The sequence below is a fragment of the Grammomys surdaster genome, unplaced genomic scaffold, assembly GCF_004785775.1.
Source record: "Grammomys surdaster isolate TR1022 unplaced genomic scaffold, NIH_TR_1.0 62, whole genome shotgun sequence".
Lineage (NCBI taxonomy): Eukaryota > Metazoa > Chordata > Mammalia > Rodentia > Muridae > Grammomys > Grammomys surdaster.
Window position 1 is genome coordinate 21,552,942 of NW_021604564.1, and position 26,312 is coordinate 21,579,253.

At 34.2% G+C, this 26,312-nt stretch overlaps 1 protein-coding gene across 3 annotated transcripts in view; it reads left to right on the top strand.

The window, feature by feature from the left end:
- Spata5 (spermatogenesis associated 5) overlaps positions 1-26,312 on the top strand; it is a 166,394-nt gene that overhangs the window by 44,172 nt on the left and 95,910 nt on the right. For all 3 annotated transcript variants that reach the window (XM_028762990.1, XM_028763005.1, XM_028762997.1), the window contains exons 13-14: positions 907-986; positions 5,496-5,622. In XM_028762990.1, coding sequence (XP_028618823.1) covers positions 907-986; positions 5,496-5,622 — 207 coding nt within the window. The remainder of the gene's footprint in view (positions 1-906; positions 987-5,495; positions 5,623-26,312) is intronic.

Below are 26,312 nucleotides of genomic sequence, written 5' to 3' on the forward strand. Positions count from 1 at the left end.
GTAAGCTGACTTTTAAAGTCAAACTTTAAGTGCCAGTTCCTGACTATTAATGCTTCTTCATTCTAGCTGTTGGGCCAAGTTAGGGCAACTAGAGTCACCATTTGATCATATGCCATGACTTTCCTTAACAGTTGTTAACCTGCCTCACACAGTGTCTCCATATGTTCATCCGTTCATAGAAACTCTGTAAGGAAAGAACACACAAATAGACATGGGATATTTGTGAAGAGGGGATTTGAATGTTTTGTCGCAAGAAATTATTTAAAATCATGTTTTGTCTTTTCTATTTAAAAATATAGATGATACTATTTTAAAGTATTAGTTGATAATAACAGTATGAAGAAAGGTAATATTTACTAATATTGTACTGGCACCTATATCTTTATCATCATGTAATACTTGATCAAAAATAATAGTCTAAGTTGTAAGAGATACATATCGGGATTTTATATAGGTATTTTAATGTGTATGGATTATTATTTATTGAGTTCCAGGTATTGAGCCAAATGTTGTATGCATAGTTTGTTACTTATTTCCTAATCTTCTGAGCTCCATTTGTATTATTACCACCATCTTTTTCTGAATGTGAAAATTGAAGTTTGGAGAAGTAAATTTGTCTGCTGAAACTCACACAAGACTTAGTGGAGCTGGGATTTAATGGAGTTTCTCTACTTACTTAACTGGTCTTCCTCTCGTGCTATATTCATCGGTAGTCTATTGACCACTAAAGAAATTACTTTTAAATCACTACAGTGCTTTGTGTATCTGTTAAAAGGTATAAATGAAGTAATCAGGCTGGTAGTTTTATGTATGATAGATTTGATTTTAAATAGTTTTCAGTAGGAAACAACTTTGTAATTTTCTGGCATTTGCTAATCTGCTCTACTATGGTATTCTTTCCACTAGATATTCCGTAAAGCAAGAGCAGTGGCACCTTCCATCATCTTTTTTGATGAACTTGATGCCTTGGCTGTTGAAAGGGGCAGGTAAGAAACATTAAATATTAGCATATTAAATAATAGCAATTAATATTTTATGCAAATATACTCTATTACTCTATTTTTTCTAGAAACTATATATGTGTGCACTTAACTTCTCCTTTACCCACTTATTACATCTAATCACTTTGTATAATCACTTCCTATACAACTAGAAAAACTACTGATGAAATTGAAACGTTTGCGTTAACTTAGTTTACCTGCAAAGGTCTTTTAGTGCTATATTTTGGAAGTAATAGTATTGATAAATATATTTAGTTAAAAGTGAAAACAGAGTTGAATTAAATACAATTATTTGGTTTAATAGAAGAAAATTATAAAAGCTGCTACTCCCACAAAAATATTTTTTCATGTTCTTGCTTTGTGTTAAAACAGAAAGCTCTCATCTTAAAACAACTTAAATATAAATAACCTTGCCGGGGAGAAAATAAAAGATGATATTATATAGATTTTATAGTGCTTTAGAATAAATGTCTCACAATAAAATAGAAGGTGAATTATCTAAAATGATTGAACTGAAAGTGCTTTAAATTTTAGAGAGAGTTTTCTTTAAATTTTGAGATGTTTGCTTGACCCTTACTGTCAAGATGCTCAAAAGGTTTTAAGTACTAGAACATTTCATATGTATTGTTACTGTGATATAATCCGTTTTTCAGAAATTACTATAATAGTCATGGTAGTGATCTTTCTTTGAAATAGATTTCAATACATCATTTCTGCCCTTTTTCTTTTGGTGATGGGGATTACCCCAAGAGTTTGGGCTTGCTGTGCATGGGCTCTACCCCTGAGCTAAATCTCTGGCTCAACAAATGTTTTCTATAACAGGTCTAGTTAGTAAACTTTTAAATTTCTTACACGTTTAGTTCTCTGTTGCTATAGTGCAAAGATATTCCCAGTAAATACATAATAGGAGAAAAAAATGGTTGGCTATCCACATCATTTGTATGATTTGCCAGTTTTTGTTTTATTCTGTTTTAATGTTACTGTATTGGTTATATTAAATTTCTCATGCCATTGTATGACTTTTGAGAATAATTTGGACAGAGGTTGTGACTTGTGAAAGGAGAGAGGAAATAGTATTTTTTGTTGCTGAATGTTTTTTGCCGTATTGCCTTTCTCTAGCAGATAGTAAATTTTTATAACGTTTTAGTGATTTAAATATTTGTATTTAATTAAGTATTTGTATTTAAATATTTATATTTAAAACTGTTTGGCTCTGGTTTCCTAGGATGTCAGTTTTATGGTTTTTATTTCCTTCTGATGTTTTGAAAGTTAGCCAAGATGTTTTCAAGGCTTGTGAAATGTTTTCACCAAGTTGTTCTCAAACTAGATCTCAGTGGTTATGTGGAAATAAAAGACAAAAATTATATATATGTAATTAGGATTGAAGAACTCCCCTCTTAATTTTAACATGAAACCACCATTTGTTTCTATAACAAATAGTAGTTAGATACTTATCTCTTCCTATGAGGATGTAACAAGAGATGTCAATAATAAATTTCTTAATACTGAGTGATTTCCTGTACCTAATAGTATAGATTCACAGAACTTTGAATCTGATAGGACACATACGTAGCTTGTTTAAATCAGTTCCCAACATTACAATTAGCAAATCCTAAAGAGAGCCAAAGTTTCTTTTATCTTCTTGCAGGTATCCAACACAGTACACACAGGTACACAAGTAAATAATCAAAATATTGACTAATAATAAGAATAAAGGCTACAGGGTCAAAGGGGCTGTTTATTTTGATTCAGTCGAGCATACCATGTTATTGGTAAATAGATTTTCTGATTATGAAATGATTTTGTTGTTGTTGTAAAGAGTCTTAGAAGCTTTGAGATAATTCACTCTTACAGCAGGCTCAAAAAAGAATAGAATGCTAAGCGAAGCTGAACAACAAAACAAGAGCAATGGAAAAGCCAAGTGTTTTGTGCAAACTAGAATGAGAAGTAAGCCTAAACTGAAAACCTTGTCATTTATGGTAAGGATACATAGGTGATTGGTGCTCTTTGTTTATACCTACTAGTTAACAGAAAAGAATGGACAAAGGGCAGGAAGGCAATGAAGACTGTGCTTCTTTTTAAAAACTTTTATTTGTATTAATTTTAATTATATGTGGGGGGGGGTTGGGGAGGTGTTATGTGCATGTGAGTTACAAGCAGTTAGGAACTACCTGACATGGGCACTGATATCTGAACCTAGGCCCTCCGTAAGAACAGTAGTATATGCTCTTAAAATTCTGAGTTTTCTTCAACCAGAGCACACTTCTTGGGCTGATGAGAAAACATTTTGAAAAAGATGGCTGCTAATCATGAGTAGTACTAATTCATTTTGTAGAAAAGACATCTTATTACTTTATGCTGAAGGGCCATTCTTTTACACTTAAAAATACTTTTTTTCCTGTAGAGAAATCCATACTGCTTTTTTGTTTGTTTGTTTTTAATACACAAGTTAACTAGGTCCAAATGTTATATGTTCCAGTCTAATCGCTTATAGATTATGATCCTGAGTCATCACATACACATGCTGAGTACAGTTCTCCTCCTAAAAATCTAAGTTCCTTTTGAAAACATACAACTATCCCCAGTATCCCCCAAGATTTTTTTTTTTTAATTAAGTGAAGAGAACTGTTGGTATAGACCCAAGAAGCCAAGAGTGGGGATTTTTTTTTTTTTTAAATACAGTTTATTTCCTGGGTAAAGCATTTTTGTATCTAAGGTATACATTCTTATAAAATGCTACTGAAAGTATTTTGTCAGGTTTGGAGGGATTTTTTTAAAATCATCTCTACATTGTAAATCTTTCTGAAAAATATATTTATAAATCATAGCTATCCAAAATAAATCATTTCTTCAGAACTCACAAGGAGCCCAGATACTATATTTGAGCATGAAATAAACCATGAAATTAAATGTAAAGAACTCTACAAGTATATGACAAATATATGGTCTACTTAAACACCTAGGAACAAGGGACTTTTGGTCATATATTGAATATAGGCTGATCATTCCAGTCATGCCTGGGTGTTAGAAAGCAGGTCAGGGGAACTGTTTACAGTATGAGATTGATGGTTTCCATTAGCAGATGCTTTCTACTATGTTGTAATGAAGGCTTTGTAAGGAACTGAGTTGATTTGAATATATCTGTTTCAACCTGTGTTATTTCTGAGATTCTGAAAATCTTTAATTGTGTTCACTTTGCCACTGACCCTTACTCCTTCCTTCCTCCCCTCTCTTCTTCTTTTTCATCCTTTTTTTTTTTTTTTTAATATGTTCTGAAGGTCAGCCTAAGGTTTGGGCATACAAGACAAACATTCTTGCTAATCTGTATCTCCAGCCATAGCCATGCTTTTTTAAAAAACAGAAAATTTGTATGGGCCAGACTCCATTTCAGTTTTTTATGGTATCTCTAAAGGATTATATGCATCTTTCTTAAGTTAGTGAGAGTCATAATTATAATGATGGTGCCTGTAACTACTACCTTTTGGTAATTTGTGCTAAATACTGTGCTAAAGCCCTTCCATGTTGTATTTAATTATTAAGATAATCTATTTGATGTCCTGTGACAGAATACCTAAGTGGACTTTGTTTTGTTACTAATGTATGTGTACGGGTATTGTTGATATTTTTAATTACATTTGATCATACTGATTTTTCTACTGTTTTTTAATTTTTAAGTTTTATTGATTGACTTTTACTTTAACATTTGGATATTTTGTGGGGGGGTTTGGTTTTGTTGGTTTTTGATTTTTGGGTTTTTTAAATTTTTTTTTTGCTTTAACTTTATTCATCTAGTATTTATGAACTCATAGAATCTTTGCTAATATGATTGCTAAAGGCTATTTAAAATGTTAAAAGTTTACTTAGGTAGCAGATCTATTTACCTAATAGTTGGCTGTCCTGTAGGAGTTAGGCCTCAGGCTCTTTACACTGTCTGATCTTGGAGAGTTTAAATACTGCACAGGACTAGTTGAAAATAAAACTTCCATCAGCAGTTACATAAAACAGCTCATGTCTGCTTGAAAGTTGTGGACAAGAGGATCTGTGATACTTCCCATGTATTTAGAAATATTAGCGGCATCTCTTTTGTTGTGGGATATGCAGAATTTTTCATGTAAGACAGCCTTCCTCTGAGTCTGTATCATACTGTATCTTTCTTTACTGCCTATCCCTGTCAATATGTAGCAGATGTAAATTTTGACTAACTTTAATTCTTTGTCTGTTGGATGAACTGGTTGAAGTAACCTTATGTCTCACTTTCCAGTCCCGTTTTCATTTACCATTTAGTGTTAGAAAAATCAGCATGTTTGATGATTAGGAAAGGAAATTATTTGGATATAATTTTTGATATGATAATTCAATTACTAATGAGTTGTCAGGCATACATTTGAATGCAGATACATCATTTTCTTGTAAAATAAAGAAACCTTAAAATATTAAATGTGGTATTTAGGGGGGATAGAAAGAGGATTTTTAAAACCTTTTTCAAAATACCAGTTCTTCAGGTGCCGGGAATGTTGCAGACCGTGTTTTGGCTCAGCTGTTAACGGAAATGGATGGGATTGAACAGCTAAAAAATGTGACAGTTTTGGCAGCTACTAATCGCCCAGATAGAATAGACAAGGTAAGAAAGAAAATGATATGTTGTAGAACCAAGAAGCAAGTTATTGGATTTATGTCTTTTTTTTTTAAAGTTTGTTTTTGTTGCATTCCTTTTTTAGTTTTTCATTAAGAAGATGCCAGACGATGTGGAATGGGCTCACTGTTTTGTTACCTACTGAAAATTTACTAATTTTTGATAGGGACAAAAGAAACCTCATGTTCTTACTTAGCAAGCCAGTCTCCCAAGGTTCAGGAAAGTTACAGATGAAGTTTTGACTGTGCATGACCTATTTGTATTACTTTGTAGGACACTTGAAAAATCTGGTTCTGGGTTCCATTCTCAGGTTGCTGTAACCAGAGTAGTGCAGTATTGGAGGACATCCTTTTCTGAGTGAAGAACTAAGGTTGGACTGGACTAGCCAGCTTATTCCTAACTCAGGACATCAGACTCTTTTATTGAGAATTACAAAGAGAAAGGGAAAGTATGACTGGGACTGAAGCTACTCAGGGAACTACTCTGTTCAGGGAAGTATTTTGTAATTCTCCATTGTTCCTCTGTCCCCTTCTGCTGCCAGAAACTTTCAGTGTGTTTCACTTGAAAATTAAATATTTAAGATTTGCTTTTTTCTTTCTAATTTAGACTTCTAGATAATTTTATAGCATTTTCATCTATGCCATGGTAAATGTATTTCACACTTGATAGAATTAGGTCACCTACCATAACTTTGTAGAAATGCTGTCATGACTGTCACTTTCACTACATTAGAATGAAAATAATAATGGATTCTCTTCTCCCAGTATGAACCTTAGCTATAACTTTGTGTTTGTGTATATACGTGTGCTTTTAAAATTGTGACTTTAAAATAATGCTTTTGAAGATAAGAAGGATCCTTGCTGTTAGATGAGCACTTTTATTTAGTTAGCATTTGGTTGTGTGGTGAATGTTCTTGATCAAATGCAGGTAAGAGGTCTTTCCCTTCGCTACTGGCTGTGTTTACACAAGGCAGCTGAGGTCTGAACTTTTGTAGGGCATGGATCATCTCACAGATTGGTATGAAAGGTAGCACTGAATTTTAACAAGAAGTATAGAACGTGATGATGAGATCCTTGAAGACTTCCTCATTCAAATAAAGGTTATGAATCCAAGAACAGATATGGGTTGCCATTCCTGGGTAGGTGGTCCTGGGTTCTGTAAGAGAGCAGGCTGAGCAAGACATAGGGAACAAGCTAGTACGCAGCACTTTTCCATGTTTTTTGCATCAGCTCCTGCCTCCAAGTTCCTACCTTGTTTGAGTTTCTCTGTCCTGACTTTTTAAAATAAAGAACAGTAATTTGGAAGCAAAAGCCCTTTCCTCGCCAAGTTGTTTTGATCATGGTGTTTCACCATAGCATTAGAAACCTTAATTAACTAGGACATATGTATAGCTTGGGTGCCTTTAGGTATATTCCCAGGAGTGAAGAAAGGAAATCATATGTTAGTTCTGCTTTTAGTTTTTTGAAGCCTGGATGCTGATTTCCAAAGTGGCCTACACTATACTTGGACATTCCCACCAGCAGATTTAAGTGCCTTTTTTTTTTTTTTTTTTTTTTTTTTGCCTTTGTCCTCTCCAGCATTTGCGGTTTTCTTGATGGTTTCCGTTTTAACTGGTGTGAAGTAGAGCCTCAGTTTAGTTTTGATTTCCATTTCCCTCATTGTTAAGAATATTTAAGATTCTTTTTCTGCACTTATTGGCTTTTTGAAAATTTCCATTCAAATTGGCCACTTACTGATAGATTTGGGGGACAGATAAGTTCTTTACCTTTATGAATTTTATTCCTCTCTGATTTATAGTTGGCAAAGATTTTCTCTCACTCTGTAGCCTGCTCCATCATTCAGATGATTATTTTTTATGTAGAAGCTTTTTAATTTTGTTTAATTCTATTTGCTTATTTTTATTGTTACTTCCTAAGTTGTTTATATCCTTTCACAAAGTAATTGCATATTATGTCCCCATCCTTGTAGATTCAAAATGTCAGGTCTTTAGTCTTGATTTCATTTTTTTATTTAATTTTTTTGAGATTGTAGTGTAACTACATCATTTTTCCCTCCCTTTTTCTTCCAAACCCTCGTATATACCCCTTGTTACACTATTATTTTGTTAGTTTTGTTGTCACAGTGCATTTATGTATATGTATATACATGTATATTCCTTCATATAATCTGCTTAGTCTGCTTGATATTACTGTATGTCTTTGGTGCTGACCATTTGATATTGGATAATCAATTGGTGTATTCTCCTGGAGAAGAGTTTCTCCCGCTCTGAGCATTCCTTAGTTGTTTATAGTTCTTATGTCTTGATTCATTTTTTAATTTTATTTTGGATGATATGAGAAACAAGAATCTAGTTTCACTGTCCTATATTTGGATATTTTCAGATTTACCAGCACTATTTATTGACAAGGCTGCTTTCCTTCAATAAATGTTTTGGGCACCTTCTTCAAATTCATGTAACTGTAGCTGTATGAGTTTTCTTGGGGGCTCTTTATTATCTTCTTTTGGTCTGTTTGTTTGTTTTTCTTCCAGTACCACATTGTTTTTGCCTAAGGTATAATTTTAAGCTAGGTATTCTCATTCTAATCCCTTAGCAATTCCTCTTTCAGATGAAGATTACTTTGACTACTTGGAATAATTTGTGCTTTTAGATGGATTTTGCTTTACTTTTCAGTTTCTGTGAAGAATCTCATTGGAATTTTGAAAAGGATTACTAAATTGGATCTGTAGATACCTATATAATAATTTCAGTAAAACAGCCATTTTCAAAATACTAATTTAGATGCTCTAAGTGTGTGAGATCTTTCCATCTTCTAGTGTTTAGTTTTGATAAGACATTATTAGGAAGGGTCCTGTTCCACAGTCTCAGATAACACAGAGCTCATTGTGTAACTATATAACCTAAGCTGGCTTCGGATGTTCTGCTTCAGTATTCCAAGTGATAAAAATACAGGCGTGCAATGTTTCAATTTCTTCTTTAAGCCTTTTGCTATACTTCTGGGTTTAGCCCTTCCCAAACCTTGGTTACTTTAGGTACGTTTTTAGAAAATGTACAGTATCACCACAGGGTCTTTACATAGTCAAACAGTAAAATTCATGTATGGCCAGGATCAGAACAGTTGCTGCAGGATGTAGTAGAATAGCTTAAAATTAACAAGAGACACTAATGGTGGGACAATTGGGGAGACATGTAGTGAACTTAGCTTCTGTATTCATAAAAATTATTCAGCCTATCCTTTTTCTATGTCATTTGAAAATGTGTTAGACAACCTGTTATCTCATTAATGTCTACAGTTTTAATTTTTTTATAGAAACAGTTACTAATAAAGCATTCTAAATGCTTCCCAAAAGGGTACCATATAACTAAGCTTGTGCTTTTAGTTTCATTGTAGCTATGAGTTAGTTGGTTTTGTTTTCTTTTGGATACTACCTTCCTGTCTTTCCTCATTATTGCAAGTTTCTTTTTGAACACATAGTAAAGAAAGCAGATAGAATCTAGGGGTGGAAGTGTGGCGTTTTCTTTTTAACTGTGAGGCTATCAGAAAAGAGGAGAAAGCAATAAATTATCCTTAAGATGGTGGTTTTGGAAAAAAAAAATCTTGCTTGACAATAGAACACCTTGACTTTTTTTATATATAAAAAGTATTACAAGAATAACTTGTAAATCTATGTATTTTCTCCTTTCATGGTTGTCTGTTGAGCTTATAATATTTAGATTCTGTTTAATAATTGCTTTTCTGAAAGTTAAAGATACAAAGCCAATTTTTATATAGATTAAAAATATCTAGTTCTATGATTTTTTAAAGTTGAGTCACTTTTAACTTGAAAAAAAACCTCCTTCCTTTTTATTGAATATACTCTTAGATTCCTGGAGTTTGGAACTAATGTTGGGATTACTCAAGAACAAAAGTCTTATATTGAATATTTTAGAACCATTAGTAGAATTAGTTTGAACCATGTTAATAGTAATGAAGTGCCATTTTTCTGTGTGGTACTCACTATGTGTGTATGGAACATTTGAAAAAGTATTGGTGAGCTATAATAAAACAAAGTTTCTTTCAGTATGTACAGTCTAATTAGAATATCTAGACGTTTTAATGCACTGTATACATAAACTGTGGGTGATCCAGACTTTGCAGTATTGTATTGATACTTGTATTTGTACAGATTCAGAATAGTAAATCTTTGGTCTGGTTCTCTGCTATCACTCTGTTTCTGACACTTTGGCATTGCAGTTACTCTTCTCTGACACAAGATGGTGATGCTTACCTGAAATACTTCAAGTGCAGGTTCCATTTCTCAAAGCAGAGTGTTAAGGAAACGAGTGGAAGTGGCTCTGCTTTCAGAAATAACAGTTGATAACCTCTGTGTTGATGTATGCATTGTGTAATTTATGTCACAGATTTAGATTTATGTGAGTTAGAAATACATAATATGAGAGCTGTAGGAAAGGGGAAAGTTAAACAATGAAGTGATTAATTGTTTAATCACATTAGGCTAAATAAAACAATACAGATACAAAAGGTAGTAACATACTTATTGATTCTATTTCTTTGATATTCTGAAAAGGCAGGACTGTGATGTCAGAAATTAGATTGGAGCGGCTGGACTGCAGAGATAGATGGCTCAGCAGTAACTCCAATGCCCTCTTCTGTTGTGGTGCACATACATCCATGCAGGCAAAATACTCATGTATATAAAATAAAAATAAGTAAAGCTTTAAAAAATATTAAAGCAGATTGAACTCTTAGAGAATTTGCTGCAAAATGGCATTTTAGACCTTTTTGAGATCATGTAAATATCTTCTGACTTGGATTTGAGTTGATTACCCACCCAGGTGTATGTGTCAACATCTTTGCATTTTGCATGAGAATGTTTAGGTTTTCTAATACTACAGATTATATCATAGAGACTTGATGTGACAGGAAGGGAAAATATGAGGGGATACCATCTCAGAAAAGAAAGGCAGGGAGAAAGAGAGAGGGACTGTATGGGGAGGTAGAAGGGACAGAGATTAGGATGTAATAATAAATAGATAAAATTATATCAATAAATTTGATCAGTAAAATAATCTTTAAACAAAAAGCATCTAAATTGAAACAATTAAAGAAAATTTTAGCAAGTCAGGTGTAGGTAAGACTTTGTATTCCTCAGTTTCTTCCCAAACCTTTGATTATCTTTAACAACACATTTTCCCGGACCTCACATCACCTCTGTCTTACTGAGTTCAAATCTACATCTATAAAGAGAGCACTTTCTTTCCAACTATATTAGCTGATGTTCAGCTCTTTCGTAGGAAGATTCTTAGAAAACTGTACACTATTGATATATTGGGCTAGAGCTAGAGATTTTAGCAAATCCTTCAGTAACTGAATCAGCTCATTCAGTTTTGCTTTGGTTGTATTCTTATATGTTGTGTGGTGTAATTCAGTGTAATCTAAATTATCTCCCTGTTCTTTCTCACACTGCCTTACAAGGTCATCATCACATAGTCTTATAGAACAGGAAGGACGGGTAAGTCAGAATAACTGAGTAACAATGTTACCTTCCATGACTAAGCAGTCTGTGATCAAGAGTAAAATGTGTGACCTAAAGTTACACAATGAATGAATGACTTGATAGCAGGCTTACTCAGAACTGTGATTTGTTCTTTTTTTTAAAAAAAAAAATAATAATAATAATAAAAGGACTGGAGAGATGGCTCAGTTGTAAGAGTGCTGGCTGCTCTTCAGAGAATCAGGGTTCAATTCCCTATACCCACATAGTAGCTCACAGTTTTCTGTAACCTCAGTTCTAGGGGATCTGACATTCACACACAGATATGAATGCAGGCAAAACACAAATGCACATGAAATTAAATAAATTATTTTAAAACAAACAAACACAGTAAGCCAGTTTTAAGATTGCCTTTTAGATGTCTGTTCTCATTCTGTCCCCTTTACTTTGTGTGTTAAAGTGCAGGAAAGTATTTATGGTAGTGCATAAAAACAAGTTAGTGTATTTTATATTATTAGAAATGTGAACACGGTAGAAAGCACTGAACAAGGTGAACAAGATACTTTCTAGTAAATTTATTGGATTTAAAAAAAATTCCTTCAATTTTATATTTGAGGAGTTAACACTCCTTTTGCTTCCTCTTTAATGAAATTTCTGCCCTTTTTTCAGACATTGGCAGAGGCCTGACATTTTAGTGAGCATAAAAACTTTATGAGGCTTATTCTTAACTTCTGTAAAATGTCTTAACTGATTACATGCTTACATTTTTTTAGCTATCCATATATGTAATCCATAATAGTATTTTTGATAGGTACATTATATTACTTAATGATCTGAGTACAGTTTGGGGCAAAGGAGAAAAGATGAGGTATGGGGAAGGCAAAGGAAGCATGAAGTTGTGTGTGGTGGCTATTTTTTATTTCTGTGACTTTATATATTTGACAATTAAAATAGAGTAAGCATTTGTGACTTACAAATAGTTGATATATTTTCTTTATGCTCCTGGGAAATTTTAATAGAAGACACTGAGCTAGGTACAAAACTGAGTAGATACTGGGATACCCCTATACTTGGTGCCTGTGTTTGTGGCCTTTGGGAGTCCAGACATACGCATTCGTATGCCATTGTGTCTGGTTTTCATGTATTACGACAGCAATGAATATTTACTGTATAGACTATACAGCTAAAGTTATAGTCTCTAGCCACTCAAGGGAAAAGAATGTCCCAGAAACAAAGAAAGTGAAGCTCTGTGGACCATAGCAATTTTAGCTTTTTATTATATCATCTACCAAATACCTGTTTAGTACCAGTATGTGCCATGCAGTAAGTGAGGTGATATAGAAAGGAGTCCAGGCATACTCTACAAAAATGTTCAACTATTTTGCCAGTTACAATACAGCTTACAGAAAGCTGATACTTAGGAAAGATCTGGGGCATGCTCACGTAGCAATGCTCCCTAGGAAAAGAGCCCAACAGTTGCCTGGCATCGTGTAGATGCTGCAACCCATTTTCTCTCTCATGTTCTTCTGGTTTATATGCTTGCCTTTAAATTGTATTCAGACGTGTTTTTCTTACACTATTTGTTATCATACAGGATATCTGACTCTACTTGCAAGTATTGTTATGTGTTGTGTTCATTGGTATGTCTAGTACCTGAATCACATAGCACTGGTTAGTATGAGAGAGACCTGTCTTACATGTTCTTAGCTTTTTTTTGCACTTTGATATATCAGCTATAATTTTAATGAACAAAATTGTGTCAGTCTTTAAATTATGTTGTATGTATCTTACTGAAAAAAATTGGTGAAGGGGGTCCTATTTTGGTTTGTTTTTGACATAGGCCATTGCTCTGTAACCCAGGCTGTCTTAAAACTTACTGTCTTCCTCTTATAAGTGTCTGTTGCCACAAAAGATTTGAACTTTTCATATTGTTTATGTATCACTTTTAAGTCCTATGTGTCTTAGTTATTTCCTTTTTCAAATTCAGTTTTCCCTTCCAACAGAGACTATGATAAGGAATCATTTTATCTGAATGGTAGGCTAAAAGTGTACAGTATTAGAGTAAAACTTGAAATACAAAACAGTATATTGTCTGATCTTTATAGCCCAAGTATTAACATCATTATCATATATTTATGCAGCTTTAAAAGACTATCCTTTAAAAACCACAGAGCACAGACATTTTCTTTTAACTTATTGACTAATGCTTTGAGTTGACATAACCCCAGAGTAAAAATTAACCCCTGATTGATTTTAATTTAGGCACAGAAGCCAAAGTGATCATATTATCAATTACCCAAGAACTTTTGAACAGTGGATCAAGGTAGCCTAGGGCTAACAGTATAGTTCTATCTGAGAATTTGGATGGATCATAACTCTCACCCATTTGGAGCCAAATTTGAGACGAGTATATTTGTCATGAACTTTAGAGATGAGAATAAAAACATTGAAGATACACAGTAATAGGTACATTACAATTTAACAATATTTTGAGGATACTTTACTTTTTAAAAAGTTACAATTTTTACTGTGCAGTAATATACATATCCAATCTTAAAATACTTGGTAAATCGGAATTCATTAGAACTAGCTTTAACTTTAATTAGTGAATATCTGAGCTATCCAAGAAGCTAGGCATCTGTGTATGCAGGGAGGTACAATAAAGAAACTGTTGAAATGCCCTGTCCTATGGTGTGGTTAAGGGGAAGGTGAATAGGAGAGAGAACATCCAGAGGCTTATGAAGAATTCAGAACATAGAGAAAAAGAAACTAGACTGTACATGGCCAGGGCTATCTGTAAGAGAAGCAAGAACATGCACATCTAGTCAGTAAATTTAAAGCTTGTTCTAATACCTAGTATTCTAAACAAATGGTTTGAGGTACAGATATTTAACTATCCACTAATGTATAGCACTGTTCTTTATGGATGATGTCTTCTGTAGAACATGGCAGCCCAACCTGCTTTTTGTTGTGTTCCTCTTTCCTTTGCCTCTAAGGATACTGTCTCCCTAAGATGAATCACTGTTTACTTTTTGTAGCTTATGTCCATTTAAAAAATATTTCATTTTCCTAACTGTATTAAAAGTATACTTGCAAAGACACCAGTGATTATAGAAAAATTTAGTCTTGCTGGCCATCTACCCCTAAAATTAGCTCCTGTGACAACTGTTCGTTAACTCTGTTCTTCCATCTCAATTAAATTCATTATTAGTCATTATGATGTAGGAATTAGACAAAAATCTGAATCTAGTCAGGTTACTGGTTGTGTTTTTTAAATTATAATATACCCCGTTTTTTTCTTTCCCATCATACTATTGCTCTGGTTCAGTCCAGTGCCAGGGTTATTGTGGTTGTTCTGAAATGGTTTCTCTGACACTGTGGTTTTTTGTTTTTTTTAAAGACTTATTTATTTTATATATGTGAATAACATTGTCACTGTCTGAGACACACCAGCAGAGGGCATTAGACCCAATTACAGATGGTTGTAAGCCACCATCTGGCTGTTCGGAATTGAACTCAGGACCCCTGGAAGAGCAATCAGTACTCTTTAATTGCTGAGCCATCTCTCCAGCCCTAACACTGTGTTTTTCCTCTTGGATTTATCATTAATTTGCTTTATAACATTCTTTCTAAAAGTATGTCTGCCAAGACAACATTGCCTGCTGAAGGACTGAAAAATCCTCTTTTGACTGCTCAAGTGTAGCCATCCTAGCTCCTTGTTGGCAGAAGTATCTTTGCTTCCATTTACCTTAGGAGTTGTGTCTGGCAGTCAGGGGTCCTGCACATACTGAACTTGATTATTTCTTCCCTATTACTTGAAGACCATTTTCACTACTTTTTATCAGCTGTCACCCACACTTAGTACCCCTGACATTACTGAGTTTCTGTCCTGAGGTTTTGTTGCTCATGTTTTTCTTACTTAGTCCTTACTTAGTTCTTACTGTTTTCTCCCTTGCTTCTCTGCCGAATTGTTCAGTCAGTGATGTTCTAAAGTTGTTTATCCTTTGCTGATTTAGTTTTCTATCTATCTGAGAACTTAAGGTTAGAAGCCATCAAATCACTTTGTGTAATTCTCAAATATCAGCTGTTATGTGGCTATTTGCCCACTGAATGAAGACAAAGATACAAATATTTAAATGATATTACTACCACATAAATTTTGTTAGCATGAAATGTTTAAACCTTTTCTGTTTTCTTATGGATTCTAATGAAACCAACAATTAGGAAGAATTCTTTTGAAAGATAGTCTCATAATGTTATCTTGCTTCTTTTGTAATTGTAGAAATTTTGTATCAGCAGGGAGCAGTCGAACCAAATTTCATTCTGCTAGCTTATGAAACATTAACTTTTTATTTCTATAAGTTGTTCTATGTAGGACATGAACTGCATTTTACAATGCAGTTATAAGCAAAATTCAAAGCTCCTTTTTGGTAAGTCTGTTGGAATTTAATAAATGTGTTTAGTTGTAAAAGATAGTCCCTTTTTTCTCCCTTAAATTAAAAAATGGAAATTGGCACATAAAGCCCATTTGTTGAATTTTGACATTTTGTTTGTTTGTTTTGGTAGATGACTACTTTACATAGAAAACTTTTATAGCTTAGTAGTTTTCCCTTTATTAAGTTTTTTTATTAAAGTGATTATAGAATTTCTTTATTTTGTCCTGTGTATTCGGGGATAGTATTTTAGAGGCTGTGGCATAATGCTTTGTAAAATAGAGTCGATTCTTTGGTAGTATTTATTTTCTTCCAGAGCTGGCAATTGTTGTCTACTAATGTTACAGATAAACCTTCCTCAGTGTTAGCCTGGTAACTTCTGAGGGAAAGTCACCGATTATTCTAAACTGTATTTAACATATACTGGAGGTGGTATCACTCTATATCCTGTTTTGTGTCCACAATAAAAAGATTCAGGAAAACTGTCTTTGTATAAACACTTGAGTGGCTCCCAGACAAGTACAGTCCTGTCTGCTGGTGGCCAGGAAAGAGCGGTGTTCTGGACTGTTGCTGAGAAGGAAATCTCTTTTGTGTTCCACAAATGATATCTTTAAACCTTTTAAGAATATCATTTTGAAACAATAGCCCTGTGCTGTGTTTCCTTCTGTTTATTAGTTGTGTATGCACTTAGTTCAGAAATGCATTTAATATAGGGGAAAAACATTGTTTTTGAAAACACATCTTCCTGGTAGTTTTCTGTTAATTGTTGGTAGAAATGTCAGGGTAAACTTTAAAATTGTATTAGTAGTAATCACCCCTTTTTGTTTTCTTAGTGTAAAAATTTTTGATAAACCTCTGCAGACTTAAAGGATACAGCATCTACCAACTCCCGTTGAGAACTTGCACTGAAGACATAACATGGGAAAATGGTTTTTAACACACAGATTATAGTTTTTTACAAGTTAGAAGTGATGGGGCTTTATTTTGTTATGAAAATTAGTTGTGTAAGCTTAACATTAAATGTCTAATTAATGGCTTTTATTGAATTTAATTATGATAGTTAATAATTCACTTTTAGAATTATATTGAAGTTTCTGTTTAATGACTGAAAAATGGTTATGGCTAGACTTTTTAAGCAATTTAAAAAAAAACCCAAACATCATAAAACTTGAAGAATTACGTCCAGTTTCCTGTGTTCATGGTTTCTTTTGTTCTTATTTATGAACTCTCATTGTTAAAGATCTCATTATTTAGTAATGATTCTCTCCTTCAACTCTTCCTCTAAAACCCAGCAAAGTGTACCAGGCTTGGTGGTGGATGCATTACATGGCTGAGGCAGGAAGAGTCCTGTCTTGGAAATAGAAAAATAAGACTGCAGCAGAACAGAGAGTGATCTGTAATAATGTCCAAAACAAGATTTAAATGCTTGTTAATAATTTTAGAAAGTTATTACATAATTACTATTAGATAATTTTATTGATGTATATCATACCTTATACCCTTTTATTTGCATTAAACACATTGAACATTATTCTTCATAATTATTATGCACGTTCTTTTAAGCCTATTAAAAAGAATCCTGAATGTTAGGTTTACAGAATTTTTTATTAGGTCTTTGAAAGAGTAGAGAGTATAGGGCTGCTTACACACATGGTGATGTGATGTTTCAGTCTCTTGTTGCTGTGTTGAGTTTTTATCCATTTCTTTTGTGGCTATTGTCCATGAACTTGACTGGAAGATCTCTTTAGCTATAAGTAAAGGCTGTAATGCAAGTATATAGAAATACATTTTCTCTTTTGAATGCTATTTTCACCATTGAAGTATGGCATATTCAACTTCAGTTTTTTAAGTGATGCATTTATATGTTGCATATCTTTTATTTATCGAATCTTAAACTTTATGAGTTAGATACCATTATAATACCTGATCCTACAAAGAGCAGCGGATACTTAAGAAATCTGACCAAGGTCACAGAGCTGAGAACTAAATTTTTGAGTTGACAAATATAGTTAGTGAGGCAGCCCTGTGATTACAATGTACACTGATTTATTTACTCCAAAAGAGTTCCTTTATGCCACCACCCTTTCTCTTTGTATTTGTGGTAATTAGTGGTCCAGTCCATCCCATTTGCTCTTTTTATAATATCACAGAGATGCATATGTGCAGTGTATAGTCTCTTGAGAATGGTTCCTTTCACGTCATGAACTTCAGCTGTCTCTGTTGCTGTGCACCTAAGTTCAGTTTTTATAAAGTACAACTGTGGTCGATTTATCTGTACACTTGTTCACAAGCATTTTATACTGCTTTTTATGAACTGTTTTGCTATGAAGGATAATATTGTAAATGTTTATGGCAGGATTTTGTGTAAATATGCAGTTTTTATCTCTAGGGTAATACTAAGGAATTCAGATCACAGAAGAATCAACTGTACTTGACTTTGTAAGAAATTTAAAAATTGCTTTCTGAATTTCCTAGTTTTGATGTGTTCTTATGATCAGTAGGAGAGAGTTTCTGATGTTCTTACACTTGCTAACACTTGTGTATTGTCGGTTTGGATTTTTTGTGTTGGTGATTGTCTGGGGTTTTTTGTTCTCTATTCTTTGCCAGTTTGCTGTTTTTACTGTTATAGCTTTATATGTGTCCTCCAACTTTGGTCTTATTTTTAATATATTATTCATTGTAGAATATTATATTTCCTTTATTATTATTCACATCCACTTGCTTGTGCTTATAAGTATTTAGGATCAGAATGTTGATATCTCTGAACAATTTAGCTAGTACTTTGGAGGAATTGTTTTTTATTTAAATCAGTTTGAGGGAAATTTTCAATGTAATAAAAACCTTGTCATGAATGTTTCCTGCTTATTGGGTTTTCTTTTATTTAGAGATTTATAGTTCTTTATGTAAAAGAAACCCTACACCTACTTAAGTTTATGCTCTAGTAGTCATTTCTCATGTGATTATAACAGTATTCTAGGTTTCCATTCAAATTATTATCATTATGTCATGTTACAATTAATTTATATTTGTTGGCCACCTTTTTATATGCACTGGTTCAGGGAGTTACTTTGTAGGTATCTTAGGATTCATGTCATCTGTGAATGAGATTGATTTGTTGTTTTGAGGTTTGGGGGGTTATTGGTTTTTGTTTTGTTTTCTGTTGTTTATGTAATCTATATATCTTTTATTCTTTGTGCTTCTTTGCACTGGGTAGGATATCTGGCCAGATACTTAACAGAAGTTGAATATGGACATCTCTGTTTCTCTCCTGATCTTAGGAGGTTACTTGAGGTGCACGCAGAGATTAACTATTAACTCTGCTGGTTGCTTAGGCTTTGTATGTTATCCATTTAGTAAGTTAAATGCTCCTAGTTTGCTGAGTTTGTAGTCATAGGAGAATTTTGTTAAATATGGTTTTATAAGCATCAGGTGATTGTTGAGTTTTTTTTCCTCTGAAGTCATTAAAATCCTAGAGAGTATTGATTTATGTTAAAATCTTAAATTATTCTGGAATTCTTCTTAGAACAAATGTTACTTAGTTGTTTTATGTACTAAGATTTTTGTACAGTTGTTAGTGAATTTTTTTGTTTAGGTGTCTTTTTGTACTTTTTGTGGTTTTTCCTCAGAGTAGTGATTGCTTAGTAAAGTGAGATGAGATTCTTTTTCTTCTGTAGGTTTATTGCCTTTAGTGAATAATAGACTATTATAGCTATCTTTCTTTTTTAAAATAAATTGTATTAAATAATGTCTTTCAGGAAATGTTAGCCATTTCATTTAACTTGTAAAAACGTATACCCAGAGTTGTCTGTCATCAGCTTCTGTTATTTAAGGGTCTATTATGTTGTCTTTCCTTTCTCATATTACAGTTTGTGTCTCTTTTCTGTTGTGTCAGTTTTATTAGACCATTCTCTCAAGTTTCTTCTGTCATGGATTTCTCTTATTGATCCTTTTAACACTCTGCTGTGGCTTCACTGATTTTTCTCTATTGGGTTTGTTACATTTAATTTTATTTCTTTCTTATTACTTCCTTTTTTATATTTTGTTTTGACTCTCATTTTTGTGGCTGACACTTTGATTATTAACTTGGAACTTTACAAATGGTATAGATTTCTCTCCAGAAACTACTGCCCTTATGTTTTACAAACCCTTAGATTTTTTTTTTATTTTTAGTCAGTTCAAAGTATTTGATAAAGTATTTAGAAATATGTTGCTTAATTTTTAAATATTTGGAATTCTCCATATACTTTAGTCATTTTGGATATTAGTTTGTTATGATCAGAGAGTAATTATGTTTAAAAAATTTTTTTAATTATTTTGGCTTTTTAAAATTTTTTTTTAATGATCTAAGATGTGGACCACTCATTCAATGTTTCCTCTGTCCTTTGAAAGAGCTTCTGTTGGCTGTGATTCCCTACCAAAGGCATTTTTTTTTCCCGCTACTTTCTGAGAGAAAACTGTAAAATGTAATTCTGGATTTATCTGTTTTCTTCTTTCATTTCCATGAGTGTTGGTTCACCTGCATTGATGCTTCCTTCTTAAGTTCCTACACATCCATAACGTATTACATCTTCTGAACCCTGTATTCTAATTCTCCAGTTATTAATGTAGTCACCCATGTTTTCTTTATTTTTTTGTATCGCTTCTCAATACTTTTGTATAGTTGTGTGTTGTTTTATGTTCTTCTATAGCAAATCTCTATCTTAGTTGACTTTTATATACATGACATTTAATGACATCTTGTATCTTCTGTAATCTAGTAATTTCAATTTTATTTTATTTTGAATGACTGGAATAATTTCATCTCCCCATTTTAATTTTTCAATTGTTCTTTTTGTCCTGTGTGTGTGTGTGTGTGTGTGTGTGTGTGTGTGTGTGTGTGTGTTTTCTCGCAATTTTGTTCATGGTTGAGTTTTCAGGATCTACTGTGAGTTAGGAATCTTCTCTTGAAATAAAGCATAGAAACCTTTTAATCAACCTGGTTAAGAAAAGAAGATAACTAGGTGTGTTCTGTGTATTGTGTTCTTCAGCCCCCCCTGCTCTGGCTTTCACTAGGAGCTGCCATTTATGTGGTTTTAATTTCAGTCTATAGTATAGAACTCTATGGAAAATAACTTTAGACCCATGTCTTCCTTCTCAAGATTTGTTTTTAATTCAGTGGGAGATTACAGTGATAGATGGGAAACTCAGGGACAAAGGTTTTGTTGCTCAGGTCATGAATCAAAAATATGTAATATCTAAGGTTTGTATTCTGTCTTCAGGATGTAACACATTTGAGGAAATCCTTTTTGTCAACTGCCTTTAAATTCTCTGCTTTCCAGATTTACTCTGATGTTAGCTCCCATTGTTGGACATGTTAACACTATATAATCTTGTGGATTTTGTTGTTAGAATTCTGGTTTCCTTTCTCTTCATGTGGAGCTCCGCAGTAGAAAAGAATGTTAATGATCCTTTAAATGATTGCTATATGATTATGACCTAGTCTGTCCTGTCATAACTTCTTTAGAGGATGATTAGGGTTGAGGGACCCTATCTTTCCTATATTGCAGTATTACCATACACTTTATAAATAGCCAGTCTTCATTTTTTGTGACCATTTATTCACATGGTCCTAAAGAACAAGTAATGCTCTTTTTTTTTTTTTTTTAAATTTAGATTGCATCTTAGTGTAAACCCCCTAGCATGTAAACAGCCAGGGCTAATTTTGAACAATATAGCTTTCTACAGCACAGCATAACCTAGTTTCCTTTTTCTTATATAGATAGCCTGCACTAGAAATGGGTTTTTAGTCATTTGAAGATAGATTTTAATTTTAATTTGGCTTTTTGTGAGAACAGGATTTCTGTCTATAAAATAAGAATAGCTCCTTGGCACGTGTTTAAGAATACAAGGGAAAAACTTGTATAAATCAGAGTGCATCCTTGAGCTTTTATTGATTCTCTCTCCATGATTCATGGATAAATACCCAATTTTACAGGTATTTAAATTTTTAATTGTACTTTCAATTATTTTAAGTTTTACTTTCACTTTCAGTTGTGCTATTATGTTTCTTTTAGTGTTAGTGTGCATAATATATCAGCTGTTTCACAGCAATCATTGTAGTAAATTATCATAAGTATTCATTTGAGACCCGTTAGTACCTTTTTCTTTCACAGTGTGGTAGTTAATGCCAAGCTGCTCAGACTGTCTGACATCTGGAATTCCATGTGTTTGGTGTTTACATGGTCTATCCTCATATTGGGAATCCAGTTTCATTTGAATTTTTCTATTTGGGAGAAGTACTTCAGTGGACTATTTTTTCTGATCACCATAACTATATGAGTAACTTTTTAATCAATCTGTGTTGACACAAGTCTGTTTTGAGTTGACTATTCTGGAAAGTATTCAGCTAGAAATAAAGAAGACTGAAAATTGAAGAAGCCCTATTCATTGTTTACTCTGCCCCACCCTGTGTTTTTATTCTAACTCTTGGTAGCTCCATACTGACCTAGTAACAAGATGGTTCTCTTTCCTCTCCCATTCCTGCCTTTTCCTTTGTAATATGATTTGTTTTATATTCATATATTTACTATACAATCTATAATGTGTACTAATTGAAATTCCATCTATAGCTTCTGTCCATTCGAATTGTTTGCCAGCATCTATATTATAGCACTGTGTTTTACATTCATGTGCGATTATAGGTGGGTTGCCAGACCTGTCTGATTTAACATGAATTTGAGGCTCTGAACTCCTACCCTCATGCTTGCTTAGTAAGTATTTTGGCCATTGATTCATCTCCCAGCTCCTGCTTTTTCATTTTAGTAGAACCTGACTGTCCACCATTATCCACCTGTGTGTTGGCCCCATTGTGGTGGTTTTAATAGGTTTGGCTCCCATAGACTTATGTGTTTGAATGCTTGGCCCATGCCTTATAGAATTAAAGTAGAGGGAGAGGGAGAGAGAGGGAGAGAGAGAGAGAGAGAATATGAATATATGAATATGAGAACAGAAGGCAGGAATCTCCTTTACTTTCTACCATCATATGAAATGAACTAGTTTCTAGATTTTTAAAGTTCTTCTCCCATTACCTTTATTTTTCTGAATATAAAGTTATATTCTAGAACTCTTGCTTCTTGAAACAGTTCCATATCACAGACTAATTAGAACTGGAACATTCATTAAGTTAGTAGTAGATTAGACAATGTCAAATAAAGAACAGTAAGCAAATCCCCTTTAGCAAGAAACTATTAGCAGTTGCAGCCTTGCTGGAATAGGTGTGGCCTTGTTGGAGGAAATGTGTCTCTGTGAGGATGGGCTTTGAGACCCATCTTCTACTTGCCTTGTGATCAAGACATAGCCCCCTATCTGCCATGCTTCCTGCCTTAATGATAATGGACTGAAACTCTGAAACTGTAAGCCAGCCCCATTTAAATGTTGTCTTTTGTAAGAGTTGCCTTGGTCATGGTGTCTCTCTTCTTAGCAGTAGAAACCCTAAGACACTCATCTTGGCAACTTCCTGTAGCACCTTGGAACTAGCACATCTTCATGACCTCTGTCCAGGACATAGTAGTCAAGGTTGTCATGATAAGAAGTCATCCTGAAAGTTAGAAGGTTTAGGTCCTACAATGTCCTGCTGTGCAGCTATGCTGTCATTTTGTCTCATTTTTTTGTTAACTGTTTGATCACAATACTAGACCACAATGATTGAGAGCAGGATCAGAGACATCCTTGATCAAAGAGTGGTAAAAACCACAAGTGTCAGGATGACTCCCTGTGTTGTCATTATATTGTTATATTCTTTTAGAGAACTCTCTATCTGGTTTACTTGTAATAGGAGCCTGTTTTGAGTGTGCCCTGCTTATGGCAGTTTTTAAGGAATACTTGATGGAAGAACATTTTAATTCTGAGAGTGTGTAAAGGAGGTAAAGAGAAAGAGTGAATGGGCTTGTGTACAGTTTGGATCATGCAAGAATCTTTTGTCAGTGTTGACATTAAAGCAAGCCAACTTAAGGAATGTGAGAGTAGGGAGGTTACAGCTACTTTATCCCAATGTTGTCTAGAGAGTGAATGCCTTATAGAATTGAAGTAAAGCTTCTTTAAAGGTGTGTGTGAGTGTGTGTGTGTGTGTGTGTGTGTGTGCACACGCGCACGCATGAGAGGGGGGAAGGGCGGAGAAAGAAAAAATAGAAAAGAAGGCAGGAATCTTCTTTACTTTTACCATTAATTTTTATTGTATGAAATGAACTAGTTTCTTTATTTTTGAAGTTCTTCTCTCATTACCTTTATTTTTCTGAATATAAAGTTATATTCTAGAATTCTTGCTTTTTGAAACAGTTCCATATCAAAAACTAATTGGAACTGGAACATTCATTAAGTTAGTAGTAGATTAGACAACGCAAAGTAGAGAACAGTAAGCAAATCACTTATTAGCAAGAAACTTGTTTGCTGTGAAGCACCCAGAAAATAGGCAAACAGTGATAATAAAAGCAGGAGACCTGTACTCCAAAATGCAAACAAGTAAAACCCCAGTGTATTCGTGATACTTGGGACAGAATTGGTGATTCAACAAGGACGACATTATATTTCTCACACTGGAATGGGAATAAGATCAGAGAACAAACTTAAGATAGGAATTCAGTATATAGCTCAGAGAATATGCAAAATAAACAAGCACAAAGAAAAACACTGTGCCATGCCAGGAACCTGCTCTTAAAAGCAGTTAGCATTCATCTTTATCATGATGGGAGCTATGCTCCCAGACCTTCCTCTCTGAAACAATAAACAAATAAATCCTTCATATTTTAAAGTGGGTGGTGTTTGGTGGTGGTGGTGTCATTTGTCACAGTGATACCTTAGGAGGCCATGTGTATGTATTGTCTATGTTAGTTGATGTCTATGTTTCATCCTTGGTTGGTGTGGTTGTGGAAGGCTGTGTTGATATCTATGGTCAGTACTGCCGTTGGAGACCATGTCTGTGATCAGAGCTGCCACAGGAGATTATGTCAATGTCTGGTCTCTGATGCCACCAGAAGACATATTGATGTCTGTGATCCATCTTGTGGCCAGCAGCCACGTTGACATCCAAGATCTGGGCCACCAGAGGCCCTGAGGATTCCTGGTACATGCTTCTACTGGAGACCATGTTGTAGTCCATCTTCCGTGGTACATCTGGAGGCTGAGTGGATGCTCGTGTTCCATACTGAGACTGTGTTGATTTCCATGATCTATACAGCTGCAGCTGGTTGTTACTGGCAGGGAAGCATCTTTTGTAATGGTATCAATGACTCTAGACTCATAATTCAGATTTAGAGACATTGAAGACTTCTGCAGTAACTTCTCCCCTCTCCCCCAAAGAAACAAGAAATAGTCTAAACAGAAAAGTTACTGAGAAGAGTTTTTTAAAATTGTGGTAAAGATACTTTATGGTTGTTGACTTCTGGAGGGTACCAGGCCACACAACTCAGTTATCTTTTAAGAGACTGACCACTGGGGCAACACAAACTGTATATGGTATATTTGGAGTTGGGAGCACAAAGGTAAGAGGATGGACCTGGGAGGAATGGGAATTGAGTGTGATCATGAAGCATTGTATGAAATTCACAAATAATAAAAATGTGTTGGGACAAAAGAAGAAGCAAAGGAGCACTTAGAACCAGAGAAATGATGTCATTGTGATTAAACCTGCCCATGTAGTCCTCAGGCCTTTGGAATTGGTTTGCAGGAAGAGCTTGGAAGGTTTTGTAGCTACAAGGTGCTTCAGAGTTTAAAGGGAATTTTGGTGGGACCTCAGAAGACCAGAATACATATCTGTACAAGCAGAAAGACTGCATTTGTGACCTTTAAGAAAGAAACAGTGACTCTTAAAGGGGTTGAATCCAAAGTTATTCCTGTTTGATTCTGGCAAGGAATTGGTCTTGTTTTGAGTTCTGAAACCTTGTGGGAGCCTTTCAAAGGTGTGATAGTTGGATTTTCTGGAGGAACTTTGACATCAGCATAGCGTTTAGTCTGTGATATGGTTATTGTGGTTTAGGATTACAGTGGAAATGAGGAAGAATAAAGCAGAATATGGATAAAGCAAAATACAGAGCATGGTGTTTGGCATGGACATTTGCTGTTGTTAAAACAGTAAAAAGCAGAAACCTAAGGAAGGAGAGTTGGGAGGTACGGCTAAGCACTTTGACAGCCTAAATATTTCACCCAGATTTTTTTCTCTTCACTGATCTCCTCTACCTGTATTCCTTCTCCATCCTCGTAGGCCCACTTGATGTATGTAATACTAATCTGTGTTTTCTCTGTTAAAAGTAAAAACTAATAGAGCAGGGGCTTTTCAGTAGACTCCTTGGATCCCAGGAGAAGGATGTAAGGGTTTTCTTTCCTGAACTTAACTGTGCAGTGTTCTGTTACTGACTATACTTTTCAGTGACCATGGTTTTAAAAAGACATGATGTTAAAAGGGCAAGGGCAATAAAAAGGTGAAGAACTCCTGTGAAGAACTTTCTGGAAAAAAAAAAAGAATAAAGCACCTTTTACAACAGCCGCCTTTTTATTAGAACGAGTTCCACTCTTCCTGCTTGATGGTCATAGTAATGAACTCATTGTTTTTTCAAGCTGCTGTTAAGATTAGGTCACTCTGAAAAGAATTCTAACTCCTGATTTATATAACAAAGTATTACTCATGCACATCTTATTAACATATAACTAATCCCTAGTCAAACTCACACATTCCAACATCACAAGTTATGTAGCTTTTACTAAAAAGGACAGCTTTATCAT